This window comes from Polistes fuscatus, unplaced genomic scaffold (genome assembly GCF_010416935.1).
Source record: "Polistes fuscatus isolate 324 unplaced genomic scaffold, CU_Pfus_HIC Scaffold1, whole genome shotgun sequence".
In the NCBI taxonomy this organism is placed as follows: domain Eukaryota; kingdom Metazoa; phylum Arthropoda; class Insecta; order Hymenoptera; family Vespidae; genus Polistes; species Polistes fuscatus.
Genome location: NW_025112997.1, coordinates 2,216,584 through 2,242,269, shown reverse-complemented (window position 1 = coordinate 2,242,269; position 25,686 = coordinate 2,216,584). Strand labels below are relative to the sequence as shown.

At 34.1% G+C, this 25,686-nt stretch overlaps 1 protein-coding gene and 1 long non-coding RNA gene across 3 annotated transcripts in view; one reads left to right on the top strand and one right to left on the bottom strand.

The window, feature by feature from the left end:
- LOC122518943 (acetylcholine receptor subunit alpha-type acr-16) overlaps nt 1-25,686 on the bottom strand; it is a 249,106-nt gene that overhangs the window by 44,769 nt on the left and 178,651 nt on the right. Inside the window, exons 9-10 of the mRNA XM_043638086.1 lie at nt 19,738-19,824; nt 1,316-1,402 (exon numbers count right to left, since the gene is read on the bottom strand). Of these exons, the coding sequence (XP_043494021.1) occupies nt 1,316-1,402; nt 19,738-19,824 (174 nt within the window). The remainder of the gene's footprint in view (nt 1-1,315; nt 1,403-19,737; nt 19,825-25,686) is intronic.
- LOC122518954 lies at nt 23,019-23,895 on the top strand. Of its 2 annotated transcripts, none has more exons than XR_006304209.1 (3): nt 23,019-23,307; nt 23,368-23,501; nt 23,855-23,895. It is a non-coding gene; the product is annotated as an uncharacterized LOC122518954 (long non-coding RNA). The 2 variants fall into 2 exon arrangements; XR_006304210.1 differs by having other exon boundaries at nt 23,368-23,497; nt 23,855-23,892.

Sequence of the window (25,686 nt, the reverse complement as noted above, 5' to 3'; positions counted from 1 at the left end):
CGTCGTGATTAACTCAAATTTTCTTCTGGAAAAAGAAGAGTCAACGTACCTCTCCTCTTCTTTGAACTTCCTTCTTGGCTAATTTTTTTTTTCTTCTTCAAGTTTTCGTGGAAAACGTCTTTCTACGTTCGTAAAAGTTTGAGGCATTTCGTCGAAAGAAAGAAAGTACATCGTTCCCGAGGATGAAGCTACGTAACAACCTCGAAAAAAGCAGCCAAGGTGTGTTTTCTTTTTTCTCTTTTTTCTTCTCATCTAATTTTCTCTAGTTTTCACGGTTTTGCAAAAAATAAAGGATTATTTTCCCACAAAAGGAATATATACATATACATCTTTTTTTTTCAAGAATATAACAATCTTTTAATAATATTTTATGATAATTAATTCGAATATTTTTCCTATCACACAGAGAGTAAGTATTTTGGTTTTATTATTAAAACAACTTTGGATCAAGTTGCACGTTGTTGTTGTTCTGATTTATATATAATTCTCGTGAATTTTTCTTAACGGGTAAAACGAGAGTGAATTGCTATTTTCTTTTTAATTAAGAATAATTTTAAATAACATTTTATAACGATTGAAATTATTACTATTTTTATTCGATTAATATTTTCTTTTTAATTTTGACCAAAGAAAATTGGAGATAACAAATTTGGGGAATGTTAACTTTTGTTTATCCCTCCATATCCCTGAGTTTAAATAGAAAGGACACACAAATGTGTCCAGCGAGTAAGAGAGGGTTACTCACTCGGAACAATTCGATAAAGAAGCAACTGGTAGTTTTGGAAAGTTTCGCTTCAGCGATTTGTGCCTCCCACGACGATAGGATGTGACATTTCGTTCTCCGGACAGTAGAGAAAAACGAAATTGCCTTTTCCCATGTTTCGCACTTTTACACGAATTTCCGAATCGACTCTCCTCTTTGATCAATATCTTCCAAACTTAATTGGCAAAAACCAATTCTTTTCCTATTTGTCATACTATTAAAAAAAAAAGAAACGTATCTTTCGAAGTTGGATCTTGTATTTATTTTTCTTCTCGCACATTTTCTTACCAAATAAAAAAAAAAAAAAAAAAATCTAAAATTATTCACAAACATTATATTCAAATATTATTGAATTGAGTTAAGTAAAAAAATAATATCCCTTCTGTTCTCGCGTTTAAAAAACAACGGGAACACGCGCATCGTCCGTGACAAGTACCGAGTGAGAAACGCCGTTTAATATATCTTCCGATTACTTATTTTCTTATTTATTATTATTTTTTTTTAATTAATTATTTATTAATTCGTTGATTATTGTAAAAAGTCGATTAGTACCTAACAGGGGTATAGCATCGGAGACCTGGGGTAGGGTCTCGGCAACGAGATTCAGGAACACCGTCAGCGATAGCAAGATGGTCACTCCTGAAACAATCGCAGCCAATCGTGCTCAAGTGTACTCCGTGAAAATATCAGAGTCACATAAAGTACGCCCATTATTATGCTTTTCACAACTCTTTCGAGCGTAAAAATCAAGGCGACTTGTCGCGAGCTTCGACGATTCCTACTACTTTTCTCCCCTGTGGTGTTGTTTTTCTTTAATTAACATTTCATGGTATCATCCCTTCACAGGACGATGAAACGCGTCCGTTTTTTTTTTCTTTTCAAACATCATACCTGAATTTGAATTATTATAACGACGACGGTAATTATCGAACGTTAAAATACATCGGAAAACGAGTAAATTTTGATTTATGCCAGTTTAGGGATTTTTTACTCCATATCGAAAAAAAAAAATTGAAATAAATTTAAGGAAAGTTATGCTAATAGAAGATTTTTTTTCTTTTAAAAGGTGACGATGCACACGCAAACGACAAAGATATTATTCAAATACGTTGATGTCGTTCGTATGTGCATGTCACTCGACATACGTGTACATAGGTAGAGGCTGGGTTGAAAAGTCTTGAGCCTAAAACAAAAACAATTATCGTTTCGATCGAAACTCGGTCAAAACTTTTCAACCAAACACTCTCGAGTACGATGATATTTCTGAAAGATTGAAATCATAAATTATTATCCGGTATATCAGTTTTTGTTTATTTGTTTTTGTTTTGTTTTTCAGGTGATACGGTTAAAAGAAAAACAAAAGTAACGGGAGAAGGGAAGGGAGGAAAAAAGTCGGGAAATAGATATTTATTTTTTGTTTTTGTACATCGAGTCGATTGCAAAGGGTAAATTTTTTTCTTTTTTTCTTTTTTTTTTTGCTAAATAAAGAACAAAGAGCGGAATGATAATTACTTTGACTCTTAGAATCCCGGAGTAAAATCGATATCACCCGAGGAAACGAGATAGAGGGATGAAAAGTAGAAAAGGAAATGTATAAAGAGATACAAGGAAAAGGAAAGAAATAAAGAAATAATAAAAAGTAAAGAGAGAGAGAGAGAAGGAATGGAAAAGAAAAAGGTAACCTCGAAAAGGAAAGAAATGCTTCCTCATTAGAGGGGGAAAAAAGGAAACCTACTGGCTCTGCTTCTTTGTTTCTAACTTCAGATAGAGAGAGAGAGAGAGAGAGAAATCTTTCGCTTTTCTTTAACATCTGGTTGACTCTCAAGCGGTCGCGAGAGCAACGCGATTAATAATACGTTCAAAAGGAAAGAAGAAACAAACATCATTGCTTTTGACGTTTCCTACGATTACTTCGGACATTAATTTTACACGCGGGAATGAAAGGGAAACGTTTTATATTATTGTTTGCGAATGTCTTATTCTAGAGGATGAGATTGGAACAAAAAGACAAAAAAGAAAAGAAAAGAAAAAAAAGTAAGAGAAGAGAAAGCGGAAGACGGAAGATGATAAAAATATAAAAAAGAAAGACCAAAAAAAAAACCGAAACGAAACTGAGGTAATAAAATTAATGACTTTTAATGTCGTACATCCCCCCCTTTTTTTCCCCGTTTCATTATGTACAATTATTGTTGTTATTTTTAATATAATGTAACGACATGGGAAATAAATTAATTTATTTTCTCGTGTGTTTTTTGGTTAATTTTTAAATACAGTCGGTGCATGTAAAACGTACGAATGAAGGAAGAAAAGAACAAAGGTAGAGGCGGGGGAGCGGGGAGGGGGGGCGCGGCAAGGAAACAAAAAGAATGAGAATTTATTTGATCCAAGTTAACAAGATCGTAAATCGAAAATTTTCTCGTGGAAATGAAATTCAAAGAGCAAATATATTCGTATTAAAATGGGAATGAACATTTTCACGGTATCGGACGAGAGAGAGAGAGAGAGAGAGAGAGAGAGAGAGAGAGAGAGAAAGCTTAAAAAGCTCGAAGGACACTCAAAGCGGGATAACTTTGTCGTTAACAAATCGACAAAACGAGAAGGAAAGTATTACGTCAGTGGAAATGAACAGTCGCGCGGAAAAACGTATCTCATTCTGGTGAAAAGCATTTTCCAATGTACTTTCCCTCTTTTTCTATCTATCTATCTATCTATCTATCTATCTATCTTTATATATATATCTTTTCTTTTTCTTTTCTTCTTCATCGTTCTATCGTTCTCTATTTCAGTTAAATTTTCCTTCTCATTTTTCCCCGACGTCTATTATCCACGCATCGAACCTTTCGAAGCTTTTTCAAACGTTAAGTAAATGTTTATTTCGAAACGTTAGCACAAGAGTAGTATGCAGGATAGTAGGAGGATAGATGTTCTTCAAGCAGAAATCGTAAATGTATATGTACATCCCTATATAATACATATATATATATATGTATCTTAAAAGGACATTCGCGAACAAATATTTGCCCGATACTAGAACACTTTAGTCTAACATACTTTTCACGACATTAACAGTGGAACGAATCTCGAATGGAAAGAATTTGTACTCCCTTTATTTTCTTTCCTCCCTTCTCGTTCGTTCGTTCGTTACTTCGTTCGTGCATTTCGAATAAGGTAACAACTCGAATGGATCAGAATAAAGGATAGATAAAGGATAAAAGAAAAAGTCGTTAACTAAAGGATTAAATTCGAAGAGGGAGAGATTGAAATTTTCCCGAGAAATCGATTTTCAACTCTTAGGACGATAATTACGATGATCCCTTCTTCGATTACTATCCTTGCTTGCTTGCTTGCTTGCTTGCTTTTCCGACGAGAGAAAGAGAGAGAGAGAGAGAGGGATAAAAAAAGAGGAAAGAAAAAGTATAGAAGGATGAAGGTTGAAAGATGCTAAGATGAAAATAAAACAATGATCTGATAGTACTAGAACACGAGATTTACTCGTCGATATATGTAAGCCATCCCCCTCCCCCCTACTCCCCTCTCCACACATTTGAACGTAAACACCCTTCAGAGAAACTTAGTCGTAGTCGTTATCAATGTCGTTCTGAAGTGGACATCGAAACGATGATGGCTTTTAAATGTTTACTACATACGTGTATTCATGTATATCATAAACGACTATTACCTTTCCACTCTATAGAATTTCGATATACGAAACGAACAAATCGAACGGACGGAGAAACGAAACGCTTAAAACACAGGATATGGTTCGGATTCAACTAAAGTCACACTCACATCTATAAACACGTATTCGTGTGTATACAGGATGTTTCAGAAAACACATGGGTATGCGTAATTTCAGGATTGGTTTAAGTAGAAATTATAATCGATTCTCCGTGAGCAATCAATTTGTTTATAAATCTTTCGTTCGAACATTTTCTATGAAAATTATTTAACGATATTTATTTAACAATTAAAGAGAAAAATGGAAAATAAGGTTTATATCGGACATACGTATGATCGTATGAATTTCTTCTATTACACTTTACCATACTGAAATTAGACTATGTATTTTGAAATATTCTATAGATTGGAGCACGTGCTACTATGTTTTCTATGTGTTCACTCGTTATCCCTGTCGATATAGAAAATCGTTTTGAATCGTAGATAGCATTGTATTGGAATACGTGAAGTTTCGAGGATCAAACGAAAATTTTTAAACGTTCGGCTAGTTTTTGTTCTCGATTCTTTTTCCTTTTTCTACGATTTTTATGACGAGTATATACGAGTTTTCTACTTACTTACACACTCTCAATGTGAGTATACGACATACGTGTGTGTACAAGTATGTATATATATATTCGAATGTAATCGTTCTTCAACTTGACGAGAAAAGTCATTCGAGTTGGATAACGATAGGAAAAATAAAAAACCGAGTCAATAAGTGTCGCGAGTAGTATCCCTTTTTCCTCCCGTTTTCTATTTTTTTATCCTTTTTTTTTTTCGCGACACTGGACAGTCCTACTAGCATTCTCTTTTACCCTAATTTCTTTTTTTCCTTGTTGTTTTATCTTTTCGATTAAACGACAGCCAGCATATAGCCGATACGTTCAAGGGAAAAAATCAAGTCAAGACGATTACCAATAACGATTTTTACCGGAAAAAGAGAAAAAAAAAGGGAGACGAAAAATGGCAGATTTTTAGATTGCAATGCATGTTATTATTCTTTTTCTTTTCTTTTTTGCCTTTTTTCTACGACCGACAAACGACTCGATTCAGATTCCCCCTTCTGTTGACTCTCCCTTTTTATTCCGCTTCTATTTTTTACTTTTTCTTCTTTCTTTTTTTTTTTTTTATATATATATCAAGGTGATAATACGCGTATCTTCCTCGGTGATATTTCAATAATAAAAACGTCAATCCTCCCCCTTTCCCATTCCCTCCTTATCTCTTTATCATCATCCATCCTTTCTCCTACCATTTCTACATTTCAATTTCGTTTCGTTTTACATAAGGTCGAACATGACACATGTATAACACACGTATACAAATTTAACGTATGTGTTTCACACGTAGAGACCAGAAAAAGAAAGGGAGAAAAGTGCGTGGGTGGGCAGTGGGAGGAGGTTAAATTTTATGCGCATAAAAAGTCCGTAGAACGTTTTGACTTTTTCTTATCTATTTTTTATTCTTTTTTTACCTTTATTTTTTTTTTCTTTTTTTTTTCACCTTTTCTTTCATCCGTTATTGCCCCGTTTCGCCATCGATGGTAAAATAGGAAGAGATGGTGATAGAAGAGGAAGAGGAGGAGGAGGAGGAGGAGTTGGGAGGATGCAAATTTCCATATGGGGTAGAGAACGTGATCGTAACGGAACCGAGTTCGTTTATGGAAATCCATCGAATCCCTTGGCAAAGTCGGAAGTAAAACCGCGATTCGCTTCGTTTCATCCGTTCCATACGAATATACCCTACGTATATCGTTTAAATCATTTCCAAAACCATGAGGCTAAAAATTATTCTCACCGACTATAAACTTTTGTTTCTTTTACTCTTCGTCGTTGTCTCATTATTATTATTATTATTATTATTATTATTATTATTATTATTTCTATTGCTATCGGGTTAGTTCTTCGATCATTTTAAATCAATTCTTTTCATTCGTTAAAAAAAGAAAGAAAAGGAAAAATAAAAGGAAACTGCAGGAATAAAAGTGAAATGAATCGAGTGACAGTGCATTTCTCGTTTGAAAGGATGCTACCGATGGAATGGAATGAGATTACTATGTTAGTTTTTGGCGTGAACAAAAAGGAAGAGGAGGAGAAGGTAGAAAATGGCGAAGAAATGGTGGTACGTAAGAAATGAATTTCGATGAAAAGAGATAAAGTTAGGGAGAAGAGAATGAGAAGGCTTTGAGAAAGCATTAAATATACCATTGGGAGTAACGTGTCATTAAATTTCTCTTGGGAATATGCTACTTTGCTTTTCTTCTTTTTCTCCACTTCATCTTTATATACATTTTACGAGTGAACTGAAAAGGAACGATAAAGTAGAGAGAGAGAGAGAGAGGACAAAAAAGGAAAGAAAAGAAAGACATAGGAAGTAAAAAATAAGAAAATAGAAAAAATAGAAAAAATAGACAATACTAAGAGGTTTTCCTGCGACTATGTAGGGTCAATGGTTATCGTCAAAGTTCTGATGAAATTTTTTTCCAACTCTCCCTCTCCCCCACTCTTCCGGAAAAACAGTGGACCGAGAGACAGGCAAAGTGAACAAGAAAAAAAAGTTCCTTCGCGTTCTTTGCATCACCGTTGACGACAAAGACGATCAGTATGACGATACACTATGCAACGTTTATGAACCAAAGAAAGTATTGCACTTTGGAATTTAAAAGAAAAAATTATTATCCGCTCCGTTTCTCTTTTCTTTTTGGTTTTTCTTTTCTTTTTGTCCCTTTTTGTTCCTAGCAAAAAATAGTCAGCCTCCTGATCGAGCACCTACACACGTTCCACTCACGACATTTCCAATTAATTTCATTCCCGTAGTTCGTTAATCGTGCCTTGTTAAGGATAGAAAAAGTAAAGGATAACGATGCGACGTGAAGTTGTTAGCGGAAGACTCGTTATCCGGAAGTTTAATTTTACGAAATCGTTTCAGTGATATAACGGGTTATATAAAGAAAAAAAAAGAAAAGAAAGAAAAGAAAAGAAAAATTTGTTCACTCCAGTATTAAAAAGTATCTTTTTCATTCTCTCTCTCTCTCTCTCTCTCTCTCTCTCTCTAGCCTTTCTCTTTTCTTTATCAGTTTGCGAAAGTTTTAAATTACGGTAGGCATTCTCTATTGATCGAATTTTATGAACATTCATTTTCTTTAAAGATAAAAGAAAAAGAAGAAAAATAATAACATTGCAATGTTTTACTCTATCAGAAACAAAATTCTTTATTCGATTAACCCTTTGACTACTATGAACGCATATATGCGTTTGGTAATAGTTTTTAGCGTGACCTATCGACGCATATACGTGTTCGTCAATACGAATGTAAAATAATATAATGTTTATTTGCGTATTGATTATTGCATTGAATTTTGTCACACAGAAAATGATATATAATAAAGAAAAATTGTAATTATTAAATATATAATTTATTATTAAGTACGGTGTTAATAATATCAATCAACGGAAACAGTCGCATTAATAATAAACTATTCCGTTCTTAGAAAACATTTCAATTAAAAGTATTCAACACTCAAAATGGGTTAATTTATTGACAAAGAGAGAGTGAGAGAAAGAGAGGGAGAGAGAACAATTTTATTTTTATTTATTTTTCATAGGTTCAAATCTAACGGATAAAGGAGTAACTTCGAAGAATCCTTGAAATCGTTTTTATTCTCAAACTAACAGAGAACGATGGGGTGTGGTAAGAAGAAGGGCATTAGAGATTCTTTACTGAAAGGTCCGTCGAAACCACGAAGGACCTTTCCTTTTTCCATATGAAAAATGGTAATCCTAGCATCGAAACGTGAGGTGGAAAATGAAAAGAGACTTTTCTCTAACCGACACGTGTTATACATATTTGTAGAGGGAGATAAAATATACATATATATATATACAGACTGTTTCAACAAATGTAGGTATAACTCTTTCTGGGCTGTGGTTCAAATGCGTTAAAATAAGATTAAAAAATTCATATAATTATATGACAGATAATATATGATCTCGTTTTCATTTTTATATTACATACTTTGAAACGTTTTTTCATTCATTTGAAAACACCAACTGTTGTTTGAATTAACCGAAAAATCTGTTTAATACGTCGATATAGTTTTTCGGTGTATATTTTAAATTAAAGATTTTAGATATTCTTAGAAATAAAAATTGAACTGATTTATATCGTACTTCCATTAATCGATCGATTTATATGGGACTTTCTCCTTTAAAAATTCCTATCATATTAAACGTTTTCTTTAAAAATCATATACCTAACAGCACGTATGATTTAAAAAAGAAAAAGATAAAACAAAAAGAAACGGTTGTCATTCGGAAACAAAATAGCATACGATTCCAATAATTTTTTTTCTTACTTTAGCATATATTGAAATTATTCTTTGAAGTTATGCTCATAAACTTTGATACAACCTCTGTGTATAACGTGAACTCAATTTAATTCTACTCAATGTCTTCGTCTTTCGATGTATTATTTTGGAATTTTTGGTTTTTCTGTCATTTTATTTATTCAATTAAATTACGAAACTGTTAATGAAGGAGATGAGAGGAGAATAGAAGACGGTAATCGGAAAGGAAGATCACCTAAGATAATCCTTGGTGTTCGTAACGACGGAACAGTTACTTGGCTTACTTACTTACTTACTTACTTGTTAACCAAAGTTTCTTAATCGACCGATGATTTCTCTCTCGAAATACGATCTCTTTAAAAGGGAAGACCGACGGAGACGAAAGTGGAGAGAGAGAGAGAGAGAAATTACTACAAGGGTCGGATAAAAATACATGAGATTAAACAGAAAATTCATTCGTTGGAGGAAATTGAAATTAAATAATGGTTTGATTTAGAAATACATTGTATCCAAGGAATAGAAAATAAATTTTCTTCGAAGCGATCGTGCACAATTAAATTATCAAAAAAAATAAAATAAAATATAAATGAAATAAGAAAAAGAAACAAAAAAAGAGAAAACGATAAATGAATCGTAGGAAAAGAATTAATTACGTATCGAAACGAGACAACGACACAACTTTCGTGTTAGAGAAAAGTTTGATGGTAATAATAAAATGAAGTTGTTTTTTCGTTCAATTAAAATTAACCGAAAACACGAAAGAAAAAATGGAAATTAGAGTAAAGTCAAAAATCGACAGTTTTTACAAAGAGAAAGAGAGAGAGAGAGAGGGAGAGAGAGAGAGACAGGGCAAGCCTCCTCGTTTTTCTTTTGCGATAACCGCAAAATCGTTTATTCCAATCGAATAAAACGAAACGATGTTTTATTAGAAAATAACGACAACGTTCTCTCGTTGGAACATTTTCACGAGTAACCGTATGTTTTCGACGACCTATCGAACGAACTTCGATAATGGAGTCTCCAATTGGTCTATCCCCAAACTGGCTCTTTTTGCTATTTTTTTTTGTTTTGTTTGTTTTTCCTCTTCTGCTTTCTCAATTTTATTAGATATTATTTTTAATTTTTTTTTTACTCACACATTCATACATACACACACACACACACACACACACACTACCATGCATATATACATACGTATGTTTACTCGTTCTCTTCCGTTTTTAAGTTCATGTTTTAGATGGGTTTTTTTTTCTTTTCGTCTCATTACCCACCAAGTTTTATCCCTTATTATTATCTCTCGTGAGTAACGTAAAGTTAAAAATACCAAAAAGAAAAGAAAAATGTAATCGAATAAAAGGTACGTTGGTTACGATTGGTTTTTTTCCCCCTACCGACACGGAGCTTCGAAATTTTCGTTCGTAAAAATTTCAATCGACTCACGCCTGTCATTTCCAGACACCGTGAGCGAATATTTAGGTACTTTACTTTTCTTCTTTCTTTTTTTTGTGTTTTTTTTTCGCCTAACTTCTCTTGCGCGCGACGTTTATTTAAATGAAAAAAAATTTTCTTTTTATTATTTAAATTAAAAGTAACAAAGATAAAAAGACTAATGAAGAGAAAAAATACAGAAGAAAAGAATATTTGTCGCGTGATAAGAGTTAAGATGTATAAAAAAAAAAAGAAAAAAAGAAAAAAAAGATGTTGACCTCTGGTCACAAACACGCTTTCCATTACCGATTATTATATTATTTTATTATTTCGAAAATTATTTTCTCACGTTATTCTGCAGTAAAAAAAAGAAAGAAAAAAGAAAAAAAGAAAAATGAAAATGAAAGAAAATACTCTTTTGCAATCGGAAAAATAATTGTTTCGATAACAAACAACAATAACGATTTCTATCAAAGAAATAGTTTCGTTTCTTTCGTAATAGAAACGCGAATTCTTACGTAACAGGGAATATTCGCTCGCCCCTTCCACCCCCCCGTTTCCCCCAACGCCTCCTTTTTTCGTTGTTTCGTAGAAACATCGCGAGTATTCACGAGTCGATGAACTTACCTTCTGTTTTTGCAGAGAGCTAGAATAAAAGATGGAGAGAAGGAAGTGGGAGAATGAAAGAAAGAAATAGAGAAAGAGAGAAAGAGAGAAAAAGAGAAAGAGAAAGACAGAAAGAGAGGGAGAGAGAGAGAGAAAGAGAGAGAGAGAGAGAGAGTGAAAGAGAAAGAAAAAAAGGAAGAAAAGAAAAGAAAGAGAAAGAAAAAGGAGGAAAGAGTTCGATAGGAATGTGTTACCTACGTGTATCTATGTATATACATGTATGCATGTAAAAATCTATGTGGTCGTGTATATGGGTTGGTTGTACAAAGGGAGAGACACGGTGGAGACACATGGTTTTATTCTTTTTTGTTTCTTTTTTTTCTTCTCTTTACTTTTCTTTTCTTTTCTTTTCTTTTTATTTGTTTTTTTTTTTTTTTTTTTTTTTTAGAAAACTAAAGCTCCGCTAGCTCTGTAGTCGCCCGCAGGTTTCGCGAGGAACGCGCGACCGAAGGAAGGGTGTTTTTTTCCCCCTTACTAAAGACAAAAAAGAAAAAACGAAGAAGAAGAAGAAGAAGGGTGAGAATAAACGAACGTTGTTGAAAATGAGAAGTAGTACTAGAAGAAGAAGAAGAAGTAGAAGAAGAAGAAGAAGAAGAAGAAGAAAAAGAAGAAGAAAAAGAAGAGAGAGAAAGAGAGAAAAATATTCTATACGCCAACTTTTTACAAAGAATTTACTATCTTCACTTCTTCTTTTCGTCGCGTGATTAAACTTTCTCCCTCTTTCTCTTTCTCTCTCTCTCTCTCTCTCTCTATCTCTATCTCTCTCTCTCTTTCTTTTTTTCTCTATCTATCTATCTATCTATTTATGTATCTATCTATTTATCTATCTATCTATCTCTCTTTTTATCCGTTTTCTTTTCTAAGATACTTTCTAGGAACAATCATCAATTTTGCTTCAATAAAAATAATCATTTATTTAAAAAGATCGCGCGTTCCTTTTAATCTTACGTTTAACAATATCACTCATCAAAGTATTGTCAACAATTTCCTGTAACCTAATTTCAAGATGTAATTATTATTATCTTTTTTTTTCTTTGTTGCATTTATATCCTTTTTATTAATTTTTCATATTTTCCCATCGACATCCGAGCTTGTTTGAAGAAAAGAACAAATCTTTGGTATACACATGCACGTACGCACGCACACACGCACGCACGCACATACACACGCTGCTTACGAATAGTAAAAACAAAAAACGAGACACGTGAAAAAGATGTAGACGTAGAGTTTAGAGATAAAATCTATCTGCCGAGATATTCGATGATCTATTCGCGAACTAAAGATAAATTATACGTATGTGTTTTATCATTAGTGTAAGTCGAGAAATAGGAGGACAAAGAAATCGAATATACGATTCATACGTAACACTTACTCACACACACGCACGCACGAACGCACGCACACATACGCGCATGCGAGCGCACAATCGATAGAGTTCGGTTGGAAACGGTGAAATTATTCGATCGGTGTGCACACCATCTACACCCACCCCACTACACCATGCCATACCATACCACACCATACCGTATTACACCGCACATCGCACAACCTATCCATGCGAAGTGTCACGGTTCCAAATTACGGAAGACATCTATGCGACCATTAGAATCGATTTCAGTGGTCGTTGTTTGGCTCGGAGAATGGAAGGAGTCGTTTAATCGTCCACCATTGCAATCCTTTCTCCAAAATGCTGGAGAATCGTCTCAAAAACCCTTCCAACACCTTAAGTGGACTTGATCGAAAGTCAAGAAATCGATCGATCGACCGACCCTTTTCGATTCCACTCCTCTCTCGACGATTGCCCTTCTTCTAATTGACTTTCGATGCCGATTCTCCTATTTGAAATTCATTATTTTCGAAATTGCTCCTGCCTTTTCTATCGAACGAATTTCTAAGCGAATTTTATCTCCTTAGCTATCACCGAATACCAACGTCAGAAGTTTTCCCCATCGGAAGGCTTTTTTCTATCCAATTTAACTTTGTCTAAGTTTCATTATTATTATTATTATTATTATTATTATTATTATTATCATTATTATTATTATTATTATCATTTGTAAGAGTTTGTTTTCTTTCTTTCTTCCTTTCCGATTGGACAATCAAGTTTTCAACGTTAGTCAACATTTGTTGTAAAAATTTCACGGACAAAGACCAGACCTGGTTAAACCCTTTTTTATTATCCCTATGCTTTTATCAAATCGAATCGAATTGAATCAATGATACCTTTGTTTAACGGTCCTCCCCTCAAAAACGTAGTACAATCTCATTCGGTTAGATTCGATATCGAGTTGATCTACAATCCAAAATGGAATTGGAAATCTACACCTCTTCTGGAATGCTATTGGTGGAAAATGGAAACGAGAGTTTCATAGTGTGAATGAATGTATATGTGTGTGTGTGTACACACCTATCAGGAAAACCTTTTTTGGTTCTTCTCGAGATGAAGAAAAAATATTTGACTCTAAAAGGTAGATAAGAATTTCGTCGTAAAAATTGTATTCCACTCTTTTTCGAATAATTTCAAGAGAATGATGGAGAAAAAAAAAAGAAAGTGTAAAACAATCCGCTAAAAAGAGAGAGAAAGAGAGTCAGAGAAAATTGTTTTTTGGTGAGAATGAAGAAAAATGCAGGGTGTTTATGTTTAGCACGACGATACTTGGTGAAAAGTAGTTTGGCAACGAGTATTCTTTATTTTTACAAGTAAAACTTACAACTTTGAGATTGACTGCACGTGTCTGGTTTTTTCTCACTTTTGAGAAAGAAAATTCTTAGAGAGAGAGAGAGAGAGAGAGAGAGAGAGAGGGAGAGATAAGGTTAGGAAATATACTAAAGCTTAGCTTTTTAAACTTTAGAACTTTTCGATTGTGATTTCTTGAAAGAGAAACTTTTAGTCATTGATATATGGTGTACTACCAATTCTCCTCGTATTCTTGAGAACGCGTAACTTAAACACATGGCGCCGTGCCGAAGTCAAATGTAACCGAGCCAAATTTAAAAAGCCAGAAAAGAAAGAAAAAAAGAAAGAAAAAAGGACAGTAAACGGAAATGATCGAAAACAAAATTGTTATTTTTGTATACATCTCGCAGAGACGACATGTTTTTCTCGAATAATAAAGATGATATTTTGCAAATGCTATTTCTTTTCGTTTCTCGTCTCAGGTAAATCAGAAATTTGTTCTAAATTGACCTGATGTATTTCCAATCAATTCGCGTTTTCCGTGTTCTTCTAACATCGAGAAAATATCCGCAAGCGTGTACCTTCGAAAGATGAATCGTAAAAAAGACTATGACGACGACCACGACCACGACCACGAAAACGACCACGACGAAAGATATCGTAAAGAAATCGAAGAGAAAACTGGCTTGGCTAAGGGAAAAAAGGAAAATAGGTCACCTGCGACAAATATTTGTCGACTTTTCCAAATACCCGTATTACCATTTAAACTTCATTTTCTAGTTTTGACAATGATTATTATATACGTAGATTTCAAATAATTAGATAAATTTAATGCCACAATTTTTGATGAAATAATCCTTTAATATTAACCCGAATTTCATTATTTTAAATGAATATAAAAATAATTATTGCGTAATCATTTGACATTTTACATTTCAAACAAAAACAATATGAAGAAAGAAATGAATCCTTTCAAATGTTGCAATTGAATGAATATTATATCTAATTAATAATTTAGAATCAAAAATAATAATCGAAGTTTTTTGAATTAAAAAAGGAAAAACGAATTGACAATACGAGTGAGGAATCGTCTAAAAGGAACGACGTTTATTTAATCGTATCGGACAGCTTACGATGATACAAAAAAAGATCAAATAAATGAGAATCAAAGGGAAATACGACGACAATGAGCGAATGACGAGTATAAGAATTTGAGAAATCATGGGATCAATTTTTGATTCAACGAATGTCGCTATCGAAGCTTGCTTGTTCTAACACTCCTCCTCCTCCTCCTCCTCAGCACTTTTTTAATCCAACGGTGTTACTATTCAACGATCTTGATAATGTTTATGTAGATTGGCAGTCCTTTGTGTAGAATATCGTTCTCGGTTTGACACGTTGTACAGGATGCCAAAGGATATAACTGACAAAGTAGACATTTGCTAATAACACCGTTCGTTTGACGAATCAAAGCGATTAAAGTGATTGATATCAAAGATCTATATGATCCAATGGATCCTCATAGCTTTCGATAACGCAAATACATATGTACATATCAATATGGGTATATGAACGTGTTTATGTGTGTGTGTGTGTGTGTGTGTGTGTGTGATACGCATTAACGAATGTTAATAATAAAAATCCAAATAATTATTCTATAAATACGATTTTGATTAGGATTTAAACCGACAATTTCTAAACATTGATTAGAATTTCTTTGACAGATAAGACATTAGTGTCACCGTCGAATGAATCCAACGTTGAAATCGTTCTAATTTGCAAATATCTTCCTCTTCCTCTCCCTCTCCCTCCCTCTCTCTCTCTCTCTCTCTCTTTCGTGTACGATTGGAAGATACGAGAGGTGACTTTTAATCAAAAGAGTAATTCAAACCGTTCGGGGGATATCAAAGTGATCGCTAATCAGCCATTAGAATTCCATTTGCCCTTGAGTCAGCTTGCGCGTCGTCACTAATTGCTACGAGAAAGAGGAACTTATCGAGGAAAAGCTAGCTAAGGAGATAAAAATAGAGAGAAAGGGATAGAAATAGAGAATGAAAAAGAGAGAGAGAGAGAGAGAGAAAGAGAGAAAGTAGAAAAAGAAAAAGAAGTAGATGCTTCGAGTGCAATTTTCGAGATAGAAACGTGTCCTCTGAACCTTTTCTACGACTTTTTCTCTATTCCCCATATACAATAGAGAAATGAGAAATGAAAATTCTAAGAAAATAAAAGAAAGATAAAAATTGAGAGAGACAGAGAGAGAGAGAGAGAGAGAGAGAGAAAGGAAAAGATATTAAAAAAATAATATTAAAAAATAAAATAACACTTTTCTTTCCATACATATATATATATATATATATATATATATATATATATATATATATATATATATTCTATATATTTCATTCTAGATATATTTCTTTAAAAGAATATAAATAAATAAATATATTTGTTTGTATTTTTTTAAAACGACAGAAGTATATATATTTCACTCTCTCATCTTTTTTGTTATGCATTAAAAGGGATAGACAAAGGAGGGGAAAAAAGAAAAGGCGAAAAAGTAAAGAGAGACGAAATAAGACGAGTACTGCTACTTGCGGTTTAATTAAACTTTCTTCGACATCTTTTCGCGTAACTCGGAAATGTGCGTCGCATTCGTAGCACGGGGTAAACTTTAACCTCTACCTTCCTCCCCATTCCACCTCCTTTTCCTCTTCATACCAATCTATCTTTTTCTTTCTCTCTTTCTTTCATTCAATTTTTTGCTTCAACTCGGTGTTTCCTTTCACGACGACGAAAACGACGATGAAAACGACGACGAAAACGACGACGAATCTCACAAAGTTTTTTCCTTTACGACGAAATAGTTCTATTCCCGTTTCGTCTCTTATTCGTATCACTTTTTCTATATGAAATGGATCCGAGCACGATACCAATTAAATGGAATGATCAGGGAAGAATATTTGAACGAATGAAATTAATCAAAAGGGAAAGAAAAAGAGAGAGAGAGAGAGAGAAACGAAGAGAGAAGAGTTGAGACGAGTTTGTTCTTCCTATTCATTCTTTTTTTTTCTTTTTCTCGATCATCGAATTGTTCAATAAAACAGTATGGTTATCCTCGAGTAGAGAAGGAGGAGCAGAAGTAGGTGGTGCTAGACGAGAAGAGTTTATTATACCGTTGGCTAGTGTAAGTGCTACTACGAAATGAAATTGAATTTGGCCGAATGAATTATCGTGTTGGAAAAATGTCACCGTTATCCGAAATATATGGGTCCGTTTGTGTGGTTTTCACGGCTCGTACGAATTATCGACTGGAACAGAGAAAATGAGAGTGAGAGAAAGAAAGAGAAAAAGAGACAGACAGATAGATAGGTAGTTAGATAGAGAAAGAGAGAGAGAGAGAGAGAGAGAAATCATCCCGTTAACTTGAATCGCAGCTATTGCAACGAATCTCATCTGCTGAAGCGACCAAACGAAGATTGGGAGTAAATCGAGATTAATTGAAATCTCGAACCGACAGTTCCAAGCGTAGTTCGATCGATTTTATCTTCTCTTACACGTATCTCTAACTACCTTACGTACCTTCCTACCCACTCACCCACCCACCCACCTCACCTACCTACCTATCTATCCTTGAGTGCCAAAATTTCTCTTATCCTTTTCCAAACAGCCCACCTCTTTCTCTTCCTCCTCCATCACCCTTCTCCTTCACTTTCAGCTCCTACTATCTTCCTTACCAAGTAGTTTATCTCTTATTCGAAAATTAATAGTACGCGTATTATGATTAATATCGTTTGTTGCGGTGAACGGTATAAGCTTAACACTAACGTAGATAGGATGCACATATATACCAATTCTCCCCCTTCCCCCTCCCCGCAGTTCGTGGCAGAAACTTCTCTAATTGTTTCCCCAACGAGAAATTATGATCACTTTACGTTAACTTATAGTTAAAGTATATTCTTGATATAATATTTAATAATTAATAAGAATATATTGTGTGTTCGAGCGATATCATTAACGGTTTTAATTGTTTCGTACGCGTTAAATAATTTTGTCGGTGCGTGTGTATCTCTTTCTTTAATTAATGATAACCGATAATTAATATGATGTGTTGATTGTCAACTATTAAGAAGATAAATTTTGCTCGTTACGTAACATTTATTATACCAAACTAACGAAGTTAATCGTGCTTGATCGCGGATTAAAACGATTAGGTAGTTTGGTGTATCTCGTTAAAACGTGACACACCACGCTCGCACACCCCTTCTCTGATCTTTCCGTCGTTATAATCGTCGTCATCTTCGTCGTCCCGACGAATTTTCTCAAATGCAGTACCACAAAATTTCATAAGTTTAACTCGATGCAAACAACAACTAACGCTACGGTGGTGGGGCACCGAAAATACACATTCGAAAGTTAAATGACGATATCGGCAACGTCTGTTTACTTGCCGAATGATGATCGTTAACAACTACGAAATAAGTGTTGCTATAATTTTTTAACTCTGATTAACTTAAACACAATAACATATGGATCTAATATAAAATTTATTACTATTAGGTGAAAGGATGTGGGTGGGGTGGGGGCGGGGGAGAGAAGAAACTCATTTTAATAATTGTAACACCATTGGCAAATTATCTATTCTAATTTTTGTTTTGTGTTCTTTTTTTTCTTTTTCTTTCTCTTATGCGATTAAGAACGAATAATCAACGAATAATCAACGAATAATAATAATAATAATAATAATAATAATAATAATAATAATAATAACAATAATAATAATAATAATATGCCTTAGAACAACGAATAATAAATTAATTATCAACATTTTATTTAATTTGGATGAAAAAGAAAAAAAACAATCGTAGACTAAAATTCGTGGACAATTGCAAACACATTACACAAACGTTTACATCAATAATAATAGGAGATAGAGAGGAAGAGATAGAGAGAGGGTTGGGGGGGGGGCATGAAAAAGAAAGGCAGAAAGAAAGAGAGAATGTTTAGCAGCTAGAATAGAATGGTTTTATTCGCTTTTCCTTTCGACCAAATAGATTTCTTCGGATGAACGAAAGAGAGGAGAAGAGAGCGGATATAATCGTGACTCACCGAAAAGAGCCTTTGCAGTTTTCTCGTCCACCAAGTGATTTCGAGGGGCATTCGAGTCTATTCGAAACGATCAAACGAGCAGGTACTCGGTGAAACGGTTTTCTCCATTTTCCACATCCTACCCTCCCTCTCCCCCAACCCCTTTCCTCCTCCTCCTCCTTCTCCTCCTCCTCCTTCTTTTATACCACCTACCTTTGTTCTAACTACTATCGAGAACGTAATTTTTCTCAGGGACTTTCTTTTTCAACTTTTCCCCGAATTGTCACGAGTCCCTTTTCGCTTTCTCTTTCTTTTTTTTATTTTTTCTTTTTTTTCTCCTTCCCTCTTTCTTTTCTCCTTTCGAATTAAGGCTCTACACCATTGGGAATTATTCCAACGACATATTTTTCCTTTTTTAATTATTTTTCTCTTTTTCTCTCCCTCCCTCCCACCTTTCCTCTTCTCTCCTCTTATATTTCTTTCTCTCTTTCTCCTTTCTTTTGGCAGACTTCGTCTCAAATCGACGATTCGGTCCGTTTCTCGAGGTTCTCGCCTAAAGCATTCGAGAAATTTACACGCTCTATTACTTCACCGAAGAAAGCTAACGACTGATAATCCGACTCTTTCAATCTTACGATTTTCACTTTCATCAAATATCTTCTTTCGACGATTTTGAAAGAGACACGATTATAAAATCGATCGCGTTAATGACTTTCACTTTGTTTTTTTGGTTTATCATCGTGATTCTATGATAAGAAAAAATGATGTTCGAATTATTTCATTCGCGATAATTTTATTCTACGGTTCTAATATTTAACGTGATATCACTTGAAAATCCTAGATCACGGTTAGTATTTAATAATTAATTAAAGTGGTGTTGGATAAGTTGGATTATTTGGACCAGGCAACAGGTATGTATATATATATGTAGATACGTTAATATGTACAAACATATATAAATAGGTATGTATAACAAACACTTTATAAAAACACGCTTGCCAGGATGCGACACACGATGACCATGATGAATTTGATGATTATTATTATAGATACCTATCAAAGGGACAGCGTCCGAGGTCGTCGGCATGCTTTCTGCCACGAGGTTCAGGAAAACTGTCAGCGACAGCAGAATCGTCACTCCTACATAGACAGGTTGAAAAACAATAATCCTTATGTATAATATATTAAAAAATGACTTATATTTTCGGAGTTTTTTAATTTCTGACATTTTTTCATTTAATTAATAATATCAAATTGTTGAAGAAAATATTCCTTAGTAAATAATGTAATACGAGAACGCACGAGGAGATTCTTCTTTCGTTGATCTTACGTTGGCGAATTGTTAACTTTGGGAACCTTGAACTAACACTGTTTGATGACCCACCCTACTAACCCAAGTAAACCCAAAACGACCTGAGTTAGTCAATTTTACAGAATCAATTTTTCTTCACATTTGTTATTTTAATTACTTTTATTTATATGTTTTGTCTTTTTATCGGGAAGGTGAGGAGGTAAAGATCGTCTCCTGTTTGTTTGTGAAGATTGCAGTTTTAATGATCTGACGTAAGAACGATTAACAAAGATCACTTTCAATCGTTGTTTTATTTGCGAAAGATGAATTTCGGTCGAAATAAATTTCAAGTTAACGTTCGGCGTGTATCATTGAATGAACTTTTGTGCTTTGCGTGAATAGAACACCTTATTATCATTAATAACCATTGCTAACTCTACTCTTGGAAAAGTATTGTAGTTTGACTAGCTTGAAACAACTTCTCTTTATTTCTTTTTTTGTTTTTCTTAGAAAATCCCTAAGACCTACACGTAACTCCTAGTCGACTTATTTCAGCGAAGGAAAATTTTCGGTGTGAAAATTTCATTCCACGGGTGTGCTTCGGGATTCATAAGGAGTCACTTGATAAGAGTTTCAAAAGTACTATCGTTAAAAGCATACTTCGAGTGCCGGAAATTCGTTCGAAAGATTTCTATTCGTTTTACCGTCCGGTTTTTTTTCAGACGGGGAAACGGTAACCATTCCCTTGAGAAAAGAAAAAAAAGGAAGGGAGGATGGAACGAATGGGAGGGGGTGAGGGAGGGAAAGCCGACGAAAAAAAGAAAGGAAAAGAAAATGTTTTCCTCGCGAAATTATGATTTCCAAGAATTTATCGTTAACTTCCGAATAATTTAACGAAGAAAGTATAGCTTGGTTAACGATCGTAACGTCGGGCGAGTAAAAGAAAAATGAAAAGAAAAAAAAAAAAAGAAAAAGAAATTATTACATCGCGAAGTAAAGCGGCGGGATACTTTTTGAGCGAATAATTGAAGAAAATTTGCAGGCAGTACAAACAAAAATATGGTAAAAAGAAAAAATATACGTATAGATATATATATATATAGTAGAGAAACGTTTTCGTATCTCGTATCGTTATGGTTGGTAAATTTTTCAACGAATATATACGAGGAAAATGGACACGAACGCGAATGAACGGGGACCGAATTTTCATTCGAACGTAAACAACATTTGGGATATATTTTTTGTTGCTTTTTTTTTTTTTGTTTTTTCGTTGTAGCCGTTGTTTTTCTTTTTGGTTGGAACGCCATTTGTTTGTTCGAAAATGCGAAGCTTCGTTATCGTTCATTTATTTTTGACAGCTACTATCATCCATTTCTCTGAATTTTAATCGGTGATAGGGGGCATTTTTATTGGACATCAATAAATTCGATTGATTCAACGATCGATCGATCATCGATCGTTATCCATAACGATTCACGATGTTAGAATTTATCTTTTCGTTAACCTTAAAGCTTTAAATGCGCTTTAAAACATTGACTATGTGCAGTACAGCAGAATGATCGTTCGAACGGATAAGAGTTCGTTCGACAGCCGCATTTCGACGAGATCTTCCCCGTTAGAAACCACGACAAGCTGCATCCGCCTGCTAGTGGCAAACCGCCAATAAGATCGACGATTTTACCGGGCAGAAGGTAACTCAGCTGCTTTTCGAGAATTAAACGGTGGATACAAAACAAGAGAGAGAGAGAGAGAAAGAGCAATTACTCCTTACAATTAATCCTCAACCTTCGCGTACAATCGAGATACGTCGTGTCTCGTGGCAAAGGAAACAAGAAAAAAAATTGAAGTATTAAAATTCGAATCGAGATCGCGAGTTTCTTTTCATTTTTATTAAAAATATAATTTTTAATTATAATACAAATACATTTTTTTTCGTTTTCTTTCATAATCATTTTTATCAAATAGAATCGTTATAATAAATCGTTATATAATCGTATAATATTATCAATCGAAACAAATGATTAAACGCGTACGAATGATTTTAGTTTTAAATTTGACTAGTATGTCAATAATCCATTTAGAATTATTATACTTTGGTACTGTATCTTTCTCTCTTATTTCCACTTTAGTATCTTGTCCGCATCGAATTAACCAAAAGTAACAAATCAAATTTGCCGTGTACGCAGCCAATTTAGAGGTGTCGGACATTTTATAAATGTCCGACCGCGTATACACGCCTTCCGCGTATTTCTACGTTGATAATATACACGAGATAATTTAATTTTATTCAAAAGCTCGACACGAACAGGAACAATTTAAAATCAACCCTCCTCTTTTCGCTATTCCCCTTATTCCCGCCCTCATCCTTTATTCCTACCTTCCCTCATCATCCATCCCTTCATGAATTTACTTTCCCTCATCGAATTCGTTCTTCCCGCTGAGAAAACGTATTTCGAATATTTTCGAATTTTCCAAGAGAACGGAACCATCTGGCAAAAGGAAACGTCACTTTTTTTTTCCACCATATATATATATATATATATATTTATTTGCGCGCGTCGGTGTGTAAGTGTTTCTATATATTCTGTATTTCCGTCACGAAGTCCTTTCCATCGTATTTTGAACTCTGTCACTCTTTTCCCGACTACCATATTTTAAATGGGAAAAACGAAAGAACGAACGAACGAACCGTTCGTTCGTTTGTCGTTACTTTCTATTTTCCCCGCTCTCTGCAACTGAAAATTTTTCATTTTTCACGAGAATGAGAATGTTACAAAATTAATAAATAGAACGAAAAGTGGTTGGTAACGTCGAGAAATGAGAACCAACGACGCGTACTTTATGTTTAAAATTTCCCTTTCTTTTTTATCCACTTTTTTCTTTTTTCTTTTTTTTACATTGCTCTATCGTTTCTCTCTTCTTCTTCCCGAACGAAAGAAGAGGGAAGAAAATGGAAAATAAAATAAATAATATAAAAAGTTTGGAAAGGAAAAAAAAGAAAAATTAGCTGTCTCGTTGCAAACTAAATAAAAATTTCATCGCATCGAGAAAGAGTTACAAAAAGAGAGAGAGCGAGAGAGAGAGAGAGAGAGAGAGAGAGAAGAGATAAGCCCTGAAGATACTTACACGCATAAACGATATTCAATCTATTTACGATTGAGCATGACTGCGACAAAAGTTAATATTTATTAAACAAAACAATTAAGTTTAATGAATCAGCTGATTCAAAAAGAAGGATCACGGATATAAAACTATGAACGACACGTCACGAGTGAAATAGTATAACCACGATATTTTTCAAATAATCATTTCCTCAAAAAATCAGATACACGGTAATAGAAAATTTAACTGTTGCGTTATGATCTTTCGCTAAATGTGTAAATTCATTGCAGGAAGAAACAAGAGAGATAGATAGACAGATAGATAAATGAATCTCAATGGAACTGTTGTACTTTCGACGAAGGATCGTTTAATCTCAATTGACTGGACGATCAATCTCCCTTTCTCTTGAGTCAAGCAGTAGTGCGTACGTCGTACCGTAAATCTTCCTTATAAAGCAAATAATATCCATGAACGTTAAATCAGAGCATAGTAAATGCGATATAATCGATCTCGGATATTTCTCAACTCAATTTTCATTAGATAAATATGTTATCGTGAAAGACTTAAATTGGAGAACATCAAGATTCGTATGGTTGCTTGGTGTACGTCCAAAATATTAATCTGGAAGAATAAAACTGAAATATTCGGCCTTTTGCGCTACAAACGACCACGTGAAATCTTAACACTTTCCAATTTCAGTAATATATTTATATAACGAATAAGCACGATTATTATACTACGTCGAAATATCGATGTAATTTTATCATATATATGTAGGATTCGTGAACAAATTTGGGCCGTTGGACTGACTGGACCGGGACTTGAACCCGGATCTTCCGCTTTCCGGGCGACTGCTCTTTAACCATTGAGCTATCCAGGGCCCACCGTCCAATCTCTTCACGAATGCATATTTAAATGTTTGGCTTGGAGGTACTCGCATCCCACATATATATATTACTATAGACCTAACAAAAATCTTTGATATAGTATACAATACGCAAAATGATATAATAATAATAATAACAACAACGATTGCTTTTCATTGTATATGCATATTTAAATAAAAAAAAAATAAATAAATAAAAATAAAAGATAAAAAGAATGTACGAGATGATGCTCGATAATTTTAACATCTGGAACGGATAGCAACCACCACTAACAGAGGGAGAGCAATAAATCAATTCGTTTCACGGATCATTTAGAAGTGGCCAGTAGGATCATAGTCGTGGAAGCCACTCAGAAACGCGCGAGCGTATTAATGGTGCCAAGGTGAAAGACGATGTACACGAGTTGTGTGTCAAGGGGGGTGAGAGAGCTGGCTGCTACTGGTGGTAGTGGTGGTGAATGTGGTGAGAGTCAGTTGGTGGTGGTGGTGATTGAGGTGAACTCCAAAGTGGAAGGGTGGAGGGTTGAAAATGAAGCTTGCGAATATAACACGAACGCACGTACAAGCGCACGCACACACACTCGATCCCTTTGTCATGCTAATATTCGATCAAATACACGCTAGCCTTTTCTTTCCTCTTGATAAAAGAAATAAGAAGAAAGAGGGTAAGTATAAGTGTACGTGTGTGTGTGTGTGAGTGAGAGAGAGAAGGTTGGAAAAGCTTGGATACCTTATGGATAACAGCCCGTTGCATTTTTCCCTCCTATTTATCCGGTTAATGAAATTCGTAATATCTTCTCGTCACTGGAAACTCTCCCTTCGGAATTTACGCGATATTATGGAGATTTCATTCATGGACTCTCCAAGCAAGAAGCTTTTTCTCTTCTTCTTCTTCTTTTTCTTGCGTAACCAGAAAAGCTTCGTTTTTCTCTCTCTCACTTTCTTTCTATATTTTATTCAATTTTTTGTTCTTCTTTTTTCTTTACTTACTCTCTAGCCTCCCCAGCTTTTACGTATTTTAATTTTTATCATACATATGTATAAACTTGTATACACTTATATCGAGATAAACATTTACGTTAGATATTGTTAATGAAGATTTTGAATGTTGATTTTTTTTCGCGTGAAAAGTAGCAAATTAATAAATCTATGAGAGTGAAATAGAAAGATAAAAATGTTGCAAGTAGTCCAAATAAATTTAATCATAATAGTGAAATCTAAAGAAGAGGGATTGATACGAGGGATTAATTGCCACGTATAGCACAGGATACGTCAATAATTCAAATGTCATTAATTGATATTAGACAAATGAAGAAACGTTTGACATTTTCGATATATTTGTATATTTTTCTATAAGAAAAAAAAAATAAAATTCGATATATATCAAAGTAATATTTAAGAGTGTTTAAATTTTGAACATATAATAAATCATCAAAGTAGATAATCAAGTATCTTGGAAAGGCAGGACAGTTTCACCGACTGTCGAGTAAAAATAAATAAGATGATAAATCCGCTTTCGTAATGTCGTAATAAAAAAGTTGAAGGAAGAGAAACACCACTTAGGCTATAACGTGCTATGTATTGAGCGACGTTAAGGATGATGTATCACGTGCTACGATTTAGACGTTATAGCGACTGTAACCGGAAAATAGAAAACTATAAAGGATCCTATTTCGAGAGAAATAAAAGAATTAAGGATGACATTTTTCACTTTGAATACATC